The 13,687-nt window shown below is 33.7% G+C and overlaps 1 protein-coding gene across 2 annotated transcripts in view; it reads right to left on the bottom strand.

Annotated features, from left to right (window-relative positions):
• Nucleotides 1-6,804: 6,804 nt before the first annotated feature.
• The window catches only part of LOC136827958 (phosphatidylserine synthase 2-like), a 117,521-nt gene continuing 110,638 nt past the window's right edge, over nucleotides 6,805-13,687 (bottom strand). For both annotated transcript variants that reach the window (XM_067085521.1, XM_067085522.1), the window contains exons 11-12: nucleotides 12,906-12,992; nucleotides 6,805-9,523 (exon numbers count right to left, since the gene is read on the bottom strand). In XM_067085521.1, coding sequence (XP_066941622.1) covers nucleotides 9,379-9,523; nucleotides 12,906-12,992 — 232 coding nt within the window. In that variant the 3' untranslated portion in view covers nucleotides 6,805-9,378. The remainder of the gene's footprint in view (nucleotides 9,524-12,905; nucleotides 12,993-13,687) is intronic.

Genomic DNA, 13,687 nt, shown 5'->3' with positions numbered 1-13,687 from the left:
CCAGAAAGCATCAGCAGCGCATCGTCGGAGAGCGATATCTTGACGCATCTGTGTTTTGCAGAACTTTGGCGAGTGTTTGCGTATTTGTGAGGCAACAGGACGTTTACAGAGATGTCCCAACGTCGTCAGGACCGTGAAAGGCGCATATTGCCTGTCGGTAGTGAGCGTGTGAGACGAGTTTTAGACTGGGATGCTGGAGAGGGACCAAGCACCCAAGATGACCCAGCTTCTCAACGCCATGTTGTGTGGCCACGTGTGACCGAAGGGGACCAAGGACCACATCCTGTGCCTTTTCTAGTAACAATCAATCATTTTCCTTCATTTTGCAATAAACGGAAAGTCTCTAGCACAATATTTCGATTTATGGTGAATTTTTGAAAAAAACTTTTTCCTTCCCTTCGTGCGCGCGAACTCCGCTGAAAATCCTGGCATTTCTTGAGTCACCTTGTCGTAATTTTTTCGCCGTTTTATATTATTCGTTACATAAAGTGTTATGCATCAAAATGTGTGCAATTTCATATAGAACACAACAAAAAATAAATCATTCTTTCAGCTTTTAACAGTTTTGAAATATTTTCATTTAAATCACGATAACTGACAAAATTTTAACCTTCGGTCAACTTTGACTCGACCGAAATGATCGAAAAACGCAATCGTAAGCCAAAATTCTTACATTCTAGTAACAATCAATCCTTTACCTCCATTTTGCAACAAACGGAAAGTCTCTGGCACAATATTTCAATTTATGGTGAATTTTTGAAAAAAGCTTTTTCCTTCCATCCGCGCGAACTCCGCTGAAAATCCTAGCATTTCTTGAGTCACCTTGTCGTAATTTTTTTGCCGTTTTATATTATTCGTTACATAAAGTGTTATACATCAAAATGTGTGCAATTTCATGTAGAATACAACAAAAAATAAATCATGCTTTTAGCTTTTACCATTTTTGAAATATTTTCATATAAATAACGATAAATAGAAAAAATCAACCTTCGGTCAACTTTAACTCGATTGAAATGGTAAAAATGCAATTGTAAGCTAAAAACTTACAGTCTAGTAATATTCAATCAATTTCCTTCCTTTTGAAACAATTGGAAAGTCTCTAGCACAATATTTCGATTTATGGTGAATTTTTGAAAAAAACTTTTTTACGTCCATGGCGTTATGAATTCATGCATCATTTTGTGATAATATTTTCTCTGTGTTGCTTTAATCGTTTTACAATCTGTTATATACCAAAATCATCGCAATTTAGTGTACAATACAACTAAAAAAAAGTAACTCATTAGCTTTAACTGTTTTGCTTACAGCACGATTTATATACAATTATATGTTTTTTTTTCGCTGTCATATATTCCAATATTTATATATAATGATATTTTTTTTCATTTCTGATGGTTGCATAATAAACTTCAGACAATGAGAAAAAAAGGAGCCAAAATGAGCTCTTAATCTTAAAAACTAAGCGTGCTGTGATTTTTTAAAAAAACTTTTTCCGCTTCGGCGCTGGCTCCCGAACGCCGCCGGCATACGGGAGACGTTTTTGTAAATAGCGGCTCGGCGTTTAAGGGTTAATAAAGACACTTGGCCAGCTTCATTGCCAAAAATATTGCACACCTACATACACAGCTGTGACAAACTGGCATTCACTCAGTTTATACAATGAGGAATAATGAAAGGGTTGGCTTTACTTACCAGATCAAATTCTGTATGCCAATAGGGCTGCCTTTACCTGCTTCATAGAGCACTTGCTAAATTCCGTAAGGGTAAACATATCAAATCCTCAGATGCATACCATTTATTTTGTGGATGGAATATGTCAAATAGAGAAAGGATAAGAGTAAGGAATTGGGAAGAATACAAAATTAGGGTTAACATTTCAATGGTGCACAAAATGTTAGGACTTCAGTTCACTACATTCCAGTGTTACAGTAGGCACACATTTATACTATTGAATAATACAAATAAATGCAGTAGATGTGAAATTTACTTATGAGCAAATAAGGCATTATAGAATGAAAAACCTGTTTTTTAAAATAATCAGAGATGATATTAACAGGTTTTGAGCATGAGCAGAAACATTTTGTTTTGGAGATAAATGCTGATCCTTCTCTATTATTAACAACTCCAAGTTGAAATCTACAATTTTCACTGTTCAAATTGCCAACTATTATACCACCTCCAATCATTTGTAGTTAACTAGTCAACAAGATAAAGCAGCAAACTTTTGAACTGGGGACACATTCATTATGAGTATTAACAATTTCTCTAAATAATATATATGGTTCAAGTTACTGTAACAAGATAACACAATTCATTCAAATCTGTGAAATGCTTTGAAGGATACAGTTTGATATGGAACTTGGCAAGATTTAAGATAACTAAAAGCTGCTTTTAAGATACCTAAAAGCATCATACAACTTCACTCTACTATGTGGACTGGCATCTAAATTCTGTATCATGTCCTTTTTTTTTTTTTTTTTTTTAAACAATTTCACAGGAAATGTTTGTCTTTTTTTTACAAAACCAGATGTAAAAAGTTGATCTTTTCTAAAGTTTTGGAGCATTTTCATGTCAAAGGTTAATACCTCCTAAGCTTTTCAATTAACTTACCCATCAAAGGTTAGTCTTACCCAAGTTTCAGAACGCAATTTCACATAAGAGAATCGGTTCAAAATCCCATTGGAAAAGAAGCTGGCAACACCTAAAAAATTACAGGTCTGAAAATGAGAAGGATTCAGCAATCGTACTCTCCTTAACAAAAGTACTTTATTTCTCATCAGGTGTCTATGGCATGCTGTATATTTTGACTATTTCCTACAACTTTCAAATTTATCAAACAGTTCAAGAGTTGCAGACATTCCCATCCTTGATACATATGGATGCACCAGTGTACAACCTTGAGCTGCTACTACAAAAATGTGTACTCCCCTCAGTCTCCAAAAACTCCTGCAAACTACACTTAAGGCATTCATTTGTGTTCTGATGATACCTACTCCTTGTAAAGTATAGAATCAAGACCAGTCTATGCTAGTTTTTAATCGTTTTTGATAGGTAATTATCCCTAATGAACAGCAATGGAAAAAGTTGTAGGTAGAAATATTAAAAATGTTAGCTTTTTTATTGAAAATTTTGAATGAAAATTTTAAAATATACAGATGCATTTATTCTAATATATTTCTAGAAATGCAACATTCCAGAAATATCTCCATACATATATTTTTCTTTAGCTGGATTCATCAACTTCTTGCTTTTTTATCCATGGGTATTCCACTGCAGATCACTTTACACTTGACTGTTATTAAAACTCGAGTACACCTTCAATACAGCTACTACTGTGGGTTTCTACATTTAATTCAATATTTCTTGGCACAAAAAAGTTGATAAAAAGTGCAATCAAATTCAGACTGTTCTTTCAGGCATGTGATATTTCCAGCATTTCCCACTACATACTTGAGTTTGACCCAATATCAGTTGAATCCAGTTTTTAACATTTCACACAGGTAGTCTGATAATACTAAAATGATAGCCAGACTGCACTGTTATAAAAAAAGAAAAGAGTTCAGTAAATATATTCCAAATAAGAAGAAAAAGACACAGATAATATGTGTAGTAAAGAAAAAGACAGATATATATGTAATAAGCTATCTGGTGTACTGAAGTTTCCATTCAAACTATCCACACATGCATTTTCTTAGATAACCTATCACAGGTAAGTTTGTTGTGGTATGTCTGACTTATAGAGAATTCAGAATTGTGACTGTCCTTTCATTTTTGTGATTATTCACTTCAATAAGCTTTGGGTGATCCTAGAAATCCAATCGGACAAAAAACATTTACAATATCTGGTACTATTAGGCATACTTACACAAAAGAAAGACAACAATGTGACCAATGCTAACATATCCTCTAAAATGAAAACTTGGTAAATGCAAAGTTAAGCTATCCAAAGAATTTTTTGTCAAAAAGCTTTTAAAATCCTTTGACAATACCACTCAAGATCCGAGTGTTACTATAATGCCAGATATATGGAATTTGGTAGCTTTCTTTCAAAATGGAAACTGACATTAAACATTTACATATATGTACATATATTAAATGTCAAAAGAACTTATAAAATGTATTACATCAATCAACATCCAACAACACTAATTATAATTGTTAAAGAATAAATAAATAAAGTACATGTAACAACAAACTTTATCCCATCTCAACATATGCACCTTCACCCTCAATCTTGAGATCATAAGTACAATAAATAAAAAATCTTGGAGGGATCAGAAGTGACTGAACAAAGCCAGCTAAATCAGCCTTAAGACTCACACCTACACCTCTAATCCTCCTGAAAGTGCCTAGGCCTCTCGATTATCACATTGGATTGCTGCTTCTTCCAACATCTTTCAAAGCAACTATTCTGTCATGAGATATATTACCAACATTCAGTACAATAATACTGCCTATTGTTTTCAGTCCACTTCATGCATGCAATTATGGTATGGAACAAGAGGGATTTAACTTGAAAGCAATACCCAAAAAAATTTTGTTGTCAGTTTAAGTATAGATACAAACTAACCTTAGAATCAATAATGATTTTCATAAATAGATTTGAAGCAGTTTCCCACAAATGCACTACAAAGATTTCAGTCTAATACCATTTGTGGTTCTGGATTAGAATAATGTGATACTGGAATATGTGTCAAATAAGACAATCAAAAATAGTCAAAATGCATTCTTGTAACCTTAAATGCCTTGTACCAATTAGTATAACCACATTTCTTCCTATTAATTAAGAAGTTGACACAGCCTGACCATAAACAAGAGCCCATGGCATTGTTGTACAAAAGAATGCTTCAAAAGCATCATATCTTGAGTACTCTGGCTTTCTTGTCATACAAGTGGAGAGCAGCCAGGAACACTCTAACTTAGTCTACAAACATCCAGATCCCAACGGGCCTTCATAGAAACTACTACAACTACAAAAAATACTGTTCCCTAAAACAACAACATTAGTAAGAGTAACCAGTCACCTACTCAGGCAGGAAAAATGAACTGAGATAATGGAATGTGTTGGCAAAAGGATGCACATAGAATAAATAGAGTCATTCAAGAGCATTGGCTACTGATGCATGTGTTCTCCATAAACAAGTACAAAACAAAACACAGGCTAGCAAGACATTTGTTACAGAAGGCGAATCCCAGGTTAGATCTCCCTACCCAAGAATAAAACCTGCTTGCAGGTCACTGACTGACAAGAGGGATGGCACAGCAGTTTTAAAAGGAGAGCATCACTTGAGCTCTTGTCTTGTAGTAATTTTAGAACTACTTTCATTTCTGGTACCATAAACTTCTTCCTCTTCAGTCAAATGATTTTAAATCTTAACAAGAGGCTTTTGTATAAGAGCAGAGCAGCAACATTTTAACTATTTAGGACAGACATCTTCAAAAGTACAGAAACAATGTTCAGAATTTGACCATTCTCATTGTGAAAACCTGGGTATTGCTTACATTTCCTTCAAACAGTTTTTAAATGAACTTTTCCACCTTGAATGGTTACTTTTAATATGTGGGCACCAAGACTTCATCTGTTGTCCCTAATTTTAAGGGATATACAAATGTAAAAAATGATTACCCATTGCAAAATACTGTGCTGTACTCCTACAGTTGAAGTTTGAACAAGACATAGTTGTACTCAAGTGTCAATAGTATTAAGCTCATCTATAAGCAAGGGAAAAAGAGCTTTATGGTTCGTTGTTTGCACAGCTTGCTGCTGCTACCAATAAAAAGCATTTGAAGTGTAATCTACCTATTTCATCCTCTAAAAACAGCAAATATCTTCATCAATAATATACTGTAACAACTAAGCACCTTTTCCTACAGATTAACAACTAAGGGATTTTATCATTCACTGATGGCAGAAGGTCTTATGTGTGCTATCAATCCTAATGTTACGCACAGAAAAAAGTGAGATGCCTTTATCAAGCTAGCAACAAATAAACTTACTGTGAATACTCAAAAAGGTTATAATGTCTAATTTAATCTTAGTAATTTGATGGAAATAGCAACAGATAATTTCACTGAAATATTTGTAAGGTAACATATCAACTGTCTACCATAAAATCAGACAACTTGCTTCTCTACAACATATCTATGGTGATACTAGATGTTCAGAATACTATGTGCTTTGCGAGCTTTAGCAACACTTAAAAGGTGATATTTAATCTGCTCACGTTCCTAAAAATATACAGTGGAGTAATAAAACAGAAAAGATGCCAAACAAGAGGCAAGTTTCCCCACTTTATGAAGTCTGAGTCCACTTTCTAACAGAGGAAGTAGTCAGTACTAAATAACAAGTTACAGCTGAAGCAACAATCTCTCAAAAAAAGACTTTGGGGACTTGTTAAGTTTGGACGGTAAATGTGTGTAGAAAAAGCATGGCAACATAAATATCATCTGTTTCATCGTCTTGTAACATACAGCATCACTGTCAGTGATGCTTCCATAGTTTTTATCATTTAAGACTTAAGATCACCTTATGAGCAATTCAGGATATATACAGAATATTTTTATATAGTTTTCTATCTATGTATCCAGATATATATATATATATATATTATATACATATATGTTATAAAAAAGTGTGGAACTTGACCAAACTTCTGATCATGTTGTAATATCTGTGACATGACTTGCACGCTCATAAGTTATTATGGATCTTCCTATTTGAGTGATCCTCAAGTTTGTACAAAAACAAAGAATCAATTGATCAGTTACGTGCATACACATACCTCTTATTGAAGGCAACTTTCCAAAGGTGACTAACAGCAAGTTTTAACAAAAAATAAAAGACCAAAAGTATAAAAAAAAAAAATAACTGAAATAGCTTACAAAAACTCTCAATCCATAAAAGAAGAATTACTCTAATATAAATGTCCTCTCTTATCACCAGTATAATATTCTACCCTCACACATGTAAGTCATGTCACTTACATAATTCCAGTTTCTTGAACTTGTGACTCAACATCACTTTGAGTACAAAACACTTCTAAATGCAAGGAATTTCATCACCACTTCTTACAAAATTCTAAAGTATTTAAAAACACAGTTCCTTGGTATACAACCATTATTTTACAAAAGCCTTTAACCTTCCATTGCAGCAGAGAGTACTGTCTACTATCAAAACCTGCCAACTGGTAGCTGATGGAAAAAGACTAAAATGACCCCGTACACTGAGAAAAGCCACTACTTACTTGCCTTCCTGAGAGGTGGATACTCCATGTAAAAGAGAGGTCCTGAGAGGTGGATACTCCATGTAAAACAGAGGTCTACTGCTAATATTAGATATCTGACAAAATCACTGCAATACCATAACCGCCACCGAGTTCCTTTACATTTTTACATCCAACCTTCCTACCGGTTTTCATCCATCTAGTATTTCAAAATCTATCACTCTTTTAACTAACTGCTCCTCAACCTTGTGTAAAAAAAATTCCAGATTCTAACATAGTTTTGCAGTTTTCCTAAACCAATACAACGACAAAACTCCTAACTAAACATAAGACTCACCAGTGAAAGGATGAGAGGAATAGATGCACAATACTCAAAATGCTTAAGCAAGGAAAGGATTCATCATAAAATGGTTCATCAAGTCAAGCTGTATACAGAACCTGAACTGTATCATAGTTCCTACTAAACACGCATAGAGACAGATTTATGACTAACAACCCAGTGTCCAAGTTGGTAGAGGTGACAATGGTAGGCTCACCTCATAATGTGAGAACAGGCTTCCTTTCTTGATGATGACAAGCTTGTCTCCTATACAAAGGCATATTACGGATTCCAAAAACAAAGTGGAAGGTACATAATACCACACTCCAGAAGGGGGCAGACGTGTATGATTGCAGAGTAGTGGTGACAATCACAAAATTTCCAAGAAAAATTATTAACCATAACATCAAGTAATTTCCAGACTTTGTCAGAGCTAATCTTAAAAGATAACACCTTAGACATGAGGTGAGAACTGGAGCAGGATAAAGCTGAGGATACTGGACAGCTAGACAGGAAGAGAGGCATAAAAACCAATGCAAAGCAAGAGAGCAATACAGCCAGGAGTCAAACAAAAAAAGTACTTTGTGCATGACTCTTCTGTGGTTGGCATCCACTACAAAAACTTGGGATTAATGTCCAAAGCAGTACAGTGTATCTATAAACCAGAAGAAGGCAACTTACAATGGGGTAGAAGTGTTTTGCAATGTCCCTTTGATAACCATCTTTACTGGCTTCTGCCTTTTATTTGTCATTTACTCCCTCTGGTCTCTTCCACCTAATGTCCAGCTCCTTTACCTTTGTTGTCATCTGATTTTATCATCTCACTCCAAAACTAATCTTTCAAGCAAATAACGTCTAGAAATGCAATTCAGTCAGGTTAAATATTTTAGGGGAGGTAAAAACCTTAACTCAGTGCCCTGGATAAATTGTCTAATGATGTTATAATAATAATACTAATAAAAATAATAATAATAGATGATTATGAAGTTCTAGATGCAACACTTGATATTCATACTTAGTACTTGTACTGTGCAAGCTACTAACACAATACATGTGAAGACAAGCTCTGTTGTAAAGTACTTAATTGGAGAAAGTTCAAATTTCTTAAATAAATAAATGATGTTATATACACGGATTTTCTCAACTCCATTCAAGTGTATACTACATTAGCCAAAGATACCAACAATACAAATAGAGGAAGTTAGGAAGACAAGTCTATGCACAGGCTTTTACTGAGTACTGTTCATTGCCAGCATTAAAACCATTATTTTGGTGTCACTTTACACTGGATAGTCAACAAACCACTATAATTCTTTGGTTCAAGGCTTTTGCAAAATGAGTAGGTGTATACTGAGTGTTGGAATGCACAATACACCATTCCAAGTAAAAACAACTTCATTAACTCTCCTAACAAACTAGCAAAACATTAACAGCTTTCATCATTTCAACAACTCTATTCTTACTTTATCCTTCCTTGGAACACTGAACAATTCTTGCCTTAGGTAAACCAGTCTTCACCTGCCTCTCGCATACTTCTTCATGCTGACAGAGGCGCCTTTAAAGACCAAAAGATCAACACTTTTGTTCTGGTTCTAGTTGACTACTTGTGTACAAATCCAGTAAGTTTTGCATTAAAAACAACTTCATCCACTATCGTACACATAGCAAGTATAAAACAACCACTAAAAAGTTCATACTCTCATCAAATCCAGTGAGAATCTAACAACCATAGTTTTGACTTGTCATCATTTGTCACTTACCCTGGAGTGCAGGACTTCATTTTCAAAACATGTCAATCAATTCAAATTGATTCTGACCTTAGAAACCATACCAGGATCAATCCTCTTTGCTAGTAATTTGACTCAGTTTATCTAAGAAAAACTGAGGAATGAATCTTGACTCTGAGGGGCTAAGTTTAGTCTCAATTAACCTAACTTGGCTCCAGTGGTCACGACGACGCTCAATATCCTTGGAATCCACTCTGAAGATGTATAAAGAAAAATTACTGTAGAGAATAGAAACCTTGTTACTTCAATGAACAAAGATAAAATACAAAGAAGAAACGTTTTATCAAAATTATTATACTCTTTCAAGGACAGTTTCTCTTACTTTTGATGCTTAAAAATACTCTTACCTCTCATCTTGTAAGGATACATTATTGTACTGTAATCTTTATGATCCTTATTATCCAAGCAAACTTGTAATTAAATTTGAAATGAGCCAGACTCAGTCCTAAAGAGGACAAACCTAAGAGACACACACTATGCTACTACCATATTAAATCATTTTGGACATTTTTACCAGCTTTAAAATCTAATAAAATGACAAATGAGTGATACAGCTACACATTTACAGGGACTTTTATGTTTCATAGGTTATTCTGTGTTCCTCAAAATAACACTGATTAATTCTGATAAACCTACTTCAACCCAACTGCTGTTTTAACAAGTTAACCGCCATACAGCAATTTGACATTTTCCTCCTGGTGCCATGACGCCATAGCCCTCTCCTTCCCAGCTCATTGCTGACAGTGATTATGGGATGACACTGGTCAGTTGTTTGGTAGAGTAGAAGGGTAAGAGAGTGTAAAATCCATGAGACACATGGGGCTCATAAAGCGATCTACATACATTTTTGTTCCTCTAACGCCAAATAAGCCACCGGTGGCTCAAAGATAAATTGGACACTGGTGGCTCAAGTGGCAATGCTTGTTGCATGTCTTTCATATGTTTTCTCCTTTGTTCACAGGTGGTACACACTATAACTAATTGGTACATTTTACTATAACAACCCACTAATTGTTAACTTTATTTTACAAGGCATTTTACTTTTATATATATATATATATATATATATATATATATATATATATATATATATATATATATATATATAGAGGATAGAAACAAATTAATTAATCATTCTGGCAAATTATGCATTGATTTCAGGGTTGCAATATATAAAAACAAATTAAAACATGACAGGGTAAAACCTTAATATTTTTGCCACTTGATTTGTTTTGCAGTTTTTAATTACTGATTTACATAGACACTTTCTTACTGAAGAGAATTTCCTTTGTCCATATGTAATGCATACTTTCTACATTAAAATTTTATATATATATATATATATATATATATATATATATATATATATATATATATATATATATATATATATATATATATACAGTATATATCAGGTTTCTGACGGGTCCGACTTTACTGACATTCGAGGTTACTGACGCTTTTCACATATATTCATCAGAAATTATTTCCTGGTTTACGATGCATGTTCCAGGGTTACGAAGCATCGTAATCTGACAGAAGAAATATGTCTCCAAAACGGCAGAATAATAAAAATTCAAAGGTTTTTTGATGAAAGACTCAATAAAAATGCAGTTTACATAATTTCCAATACACCCAGAGCATTAAAAGTAAGGTTTTCTTAGGATTTTTGACGATTTTCAACGAATTTTTGGTTTACAACAATTTTGAAACTACGACGCGGCGTATGAACGGAGCCCGCATCGTAAACCGGGGACTGCCTGTATATATATATATATACATATATAAATATATACACACACACACAACTATATATATATATATATATATATATATATATATATATATATATATATATATATATATATATATGTAAATTTTAATGTAGAAAGCCTGCATTATGTACGGATGAAGGAAATTCTGCTCAGTACGAAAGTGTCTACGTAAATCGGTATTTAAAAACTACAAAATTTTTATGTCCATGCAGAATCACCATCAGATGAAAATTCAGTTTCCTTCCCAAGTGAATCTGGTTTTATTTAGAAGATGAAGAAATTAGTTAGCTACAGTATAGGGAATCAGAGGATGGTGGTATTTTGCCATCAGGGGCTGATATGACAGAAATCAAACAACAATCACCTGAATCAAATGTAAATACTGTATGGCAAGATGCTTTGTTCTCCCCCAGAAACTTTGTATGTATAAAACATTAGAAAGGTGGTACAAGAAAGGGGCTTTCGAACTTCTTGGAACAGCAGCAGTCAGTGCCCATACACTATTCAACAAATTTCACAAAAACCAATCAATTTCAATGTAAAAATTTTGTGAATTTGTAGTGCTCTCACTTTTGACAGGTAGAGAAACTGAAGATATAAAGACTGGAAAAGAGTTTTCACCCATTGGGGGAAAAAAGATCAGTTCATGTTTTGACTGAGTTGGAAGGGTAATGTAGAGAAGTGAGGAAAAGTTGCAGAGGATGTTATGAGATGCTTAATAAAAATGAAGGAAGCCAAGTTGCAGCACATAAATCCATGAAAGTAAAGACAGTATGTGGTCAATGTGAAGGCAAGCCGCATTCATGTCCTTCATGCTTTGAACGAATGCGTTCAGAGGAGTTCTAATGTTACTAGGATGTATCTCAAAATGTGTCGTATTGATATACTCATGATTTTCAGCCCATAAAAAGTTGATATTCAAAACATTTTTGAAAAATTGTACTTTTTTGCTTACTTTTAAACATGGTCACATTATCATGAATTCGACATAAACTTTTTTCCTTTATATTTCAGGAAGGTTGCTTTTATTTTTTTACTTTTATGAAATTCAATTATTAAACTTTGATTTGCATGCATTTTATAGTATTTCTAACCCATTTATATACTTGTATAAAATGAAAATAAAAAAATCATAAAAATCCAAAACTGTACCAACAGTGGTACACATGGCCTTTAAGTCTTATTTACAATGTACCACCGATGGTACATATGGTGGTTAACGTGTTAAACATAGTTATAGTGATCAAAGGCATGAATGACTCGTGCATAAACAAATATCTAAAAATATTTCTTTTGGTATTTCACAGTCAGCAATGTAGTTCTCATAAAATTATCAAATTATACTTTTCTGCTCTAGCAGTATTATTTCACAGTCAGCAATGTTCTCATAAAATTATCAAATCACTTTTCTGCTCTAGCAGAAGTATCCAACATGATAAATACCTTTTTGGTTGTGCTTGCAATACCTTTTTAAAGATTAAAACACTATTTCTACTCTGCATATGGATGACACAGGCTGTTAACAATGAAGAACAATGTGCAAGGAGTTATAGATGGAGTGAAAACAAATCCCATCACAAAACAATAAGTTCTTGAAAATAGTTTGATAATTCTTTTGGGTTAGGCTCCAAAATCTCTCTTTCTCCATTTTTTCCTTGCTCCATCAAAGCTTCATTTAGGTCAGGGCCAACTGATGACCTGTCTCACTGACTTCTGAATCAAATATAATTATTTAAGTGTATACAATTGTCTAACACTGTACTACAATTTTCGATGTGTCAACATTTAAAAGTTTTCTTACTTGAAGGTATGAGGGTCAATGTAGAAGTTCCATATGGTCCACACAATGAGTAATGCTAAAATACCTATCCATAGAAGCACCACATGTCTGAAAAAATAAACAGAAGCAAACTGTACTCTTCACAAATTATTAATACCATACATTGTATAAGTTTGATTAACCACACCAGCGAGTCCAGATTTTCTAGACTCCTTGAAGGTTTGTTAATTTCATCCTCAATAAAAAAAATTAATAATAAAAAATAAAGTTTATGCTAAGTATTCATAATCTTGTAAACTGCAGAGGGCCAAGAGCATTTTCACCCATAAAACAAAAGCAAAACAAAAATTAATGTTTGGATGCACTTTTTTGGACAATTTAATATCTAAATAAGCATAAACTACAGTATTCCAGTTAAAAAAGTTTTTGACAGATTTACAGATAATTCCTGAGCTCATTTTAAAACACCTCAGGCACCAACCACCAAAGTTCATGGCCTCTCACACCAAGATTTCACACAAGTTACCCACTCAATAGTTTCCTTGACTAACCAGATAACTGAAAATGGAAAAATGACATTTTTATAATAAAATAAGTTTTATATATACTTACCAAGTAATTACATAACTATAGTTCCTAACTAGTACAACAGCTTAAATTCAAAATTCACAGTAACACTGATTGTTTAATGCACCGCCCACTAATGGCAATACTAGGAACGACTTAGCAGATAACCTCATTCTGTTTATGCTTATGTCCATCAGAGGGGAGGAGGGAGGGCTCCGATCATGTAATTACTTGGT

Source organism: Macrobrachium rosenbergii, chromosome 42, assembly GCF_040412425.1.
Source record: "Macrobrachium rosenbergii isolate ZJJX-2024 chromosome 42, ASM4041242v1, whole genome shotgun sequence".
NCBI lineage: Eukaryota > Metazoa > Arthropoda > Malacostraca > Decapoda > Palaemonidae > Macrobrachium > Macrobrachium rosenbergii.
The sequence above is the reverse complement of the archived record's forward strand: the minus strand, read 5'-3'. Positions and strand labels throughout refer to the sequence as shown.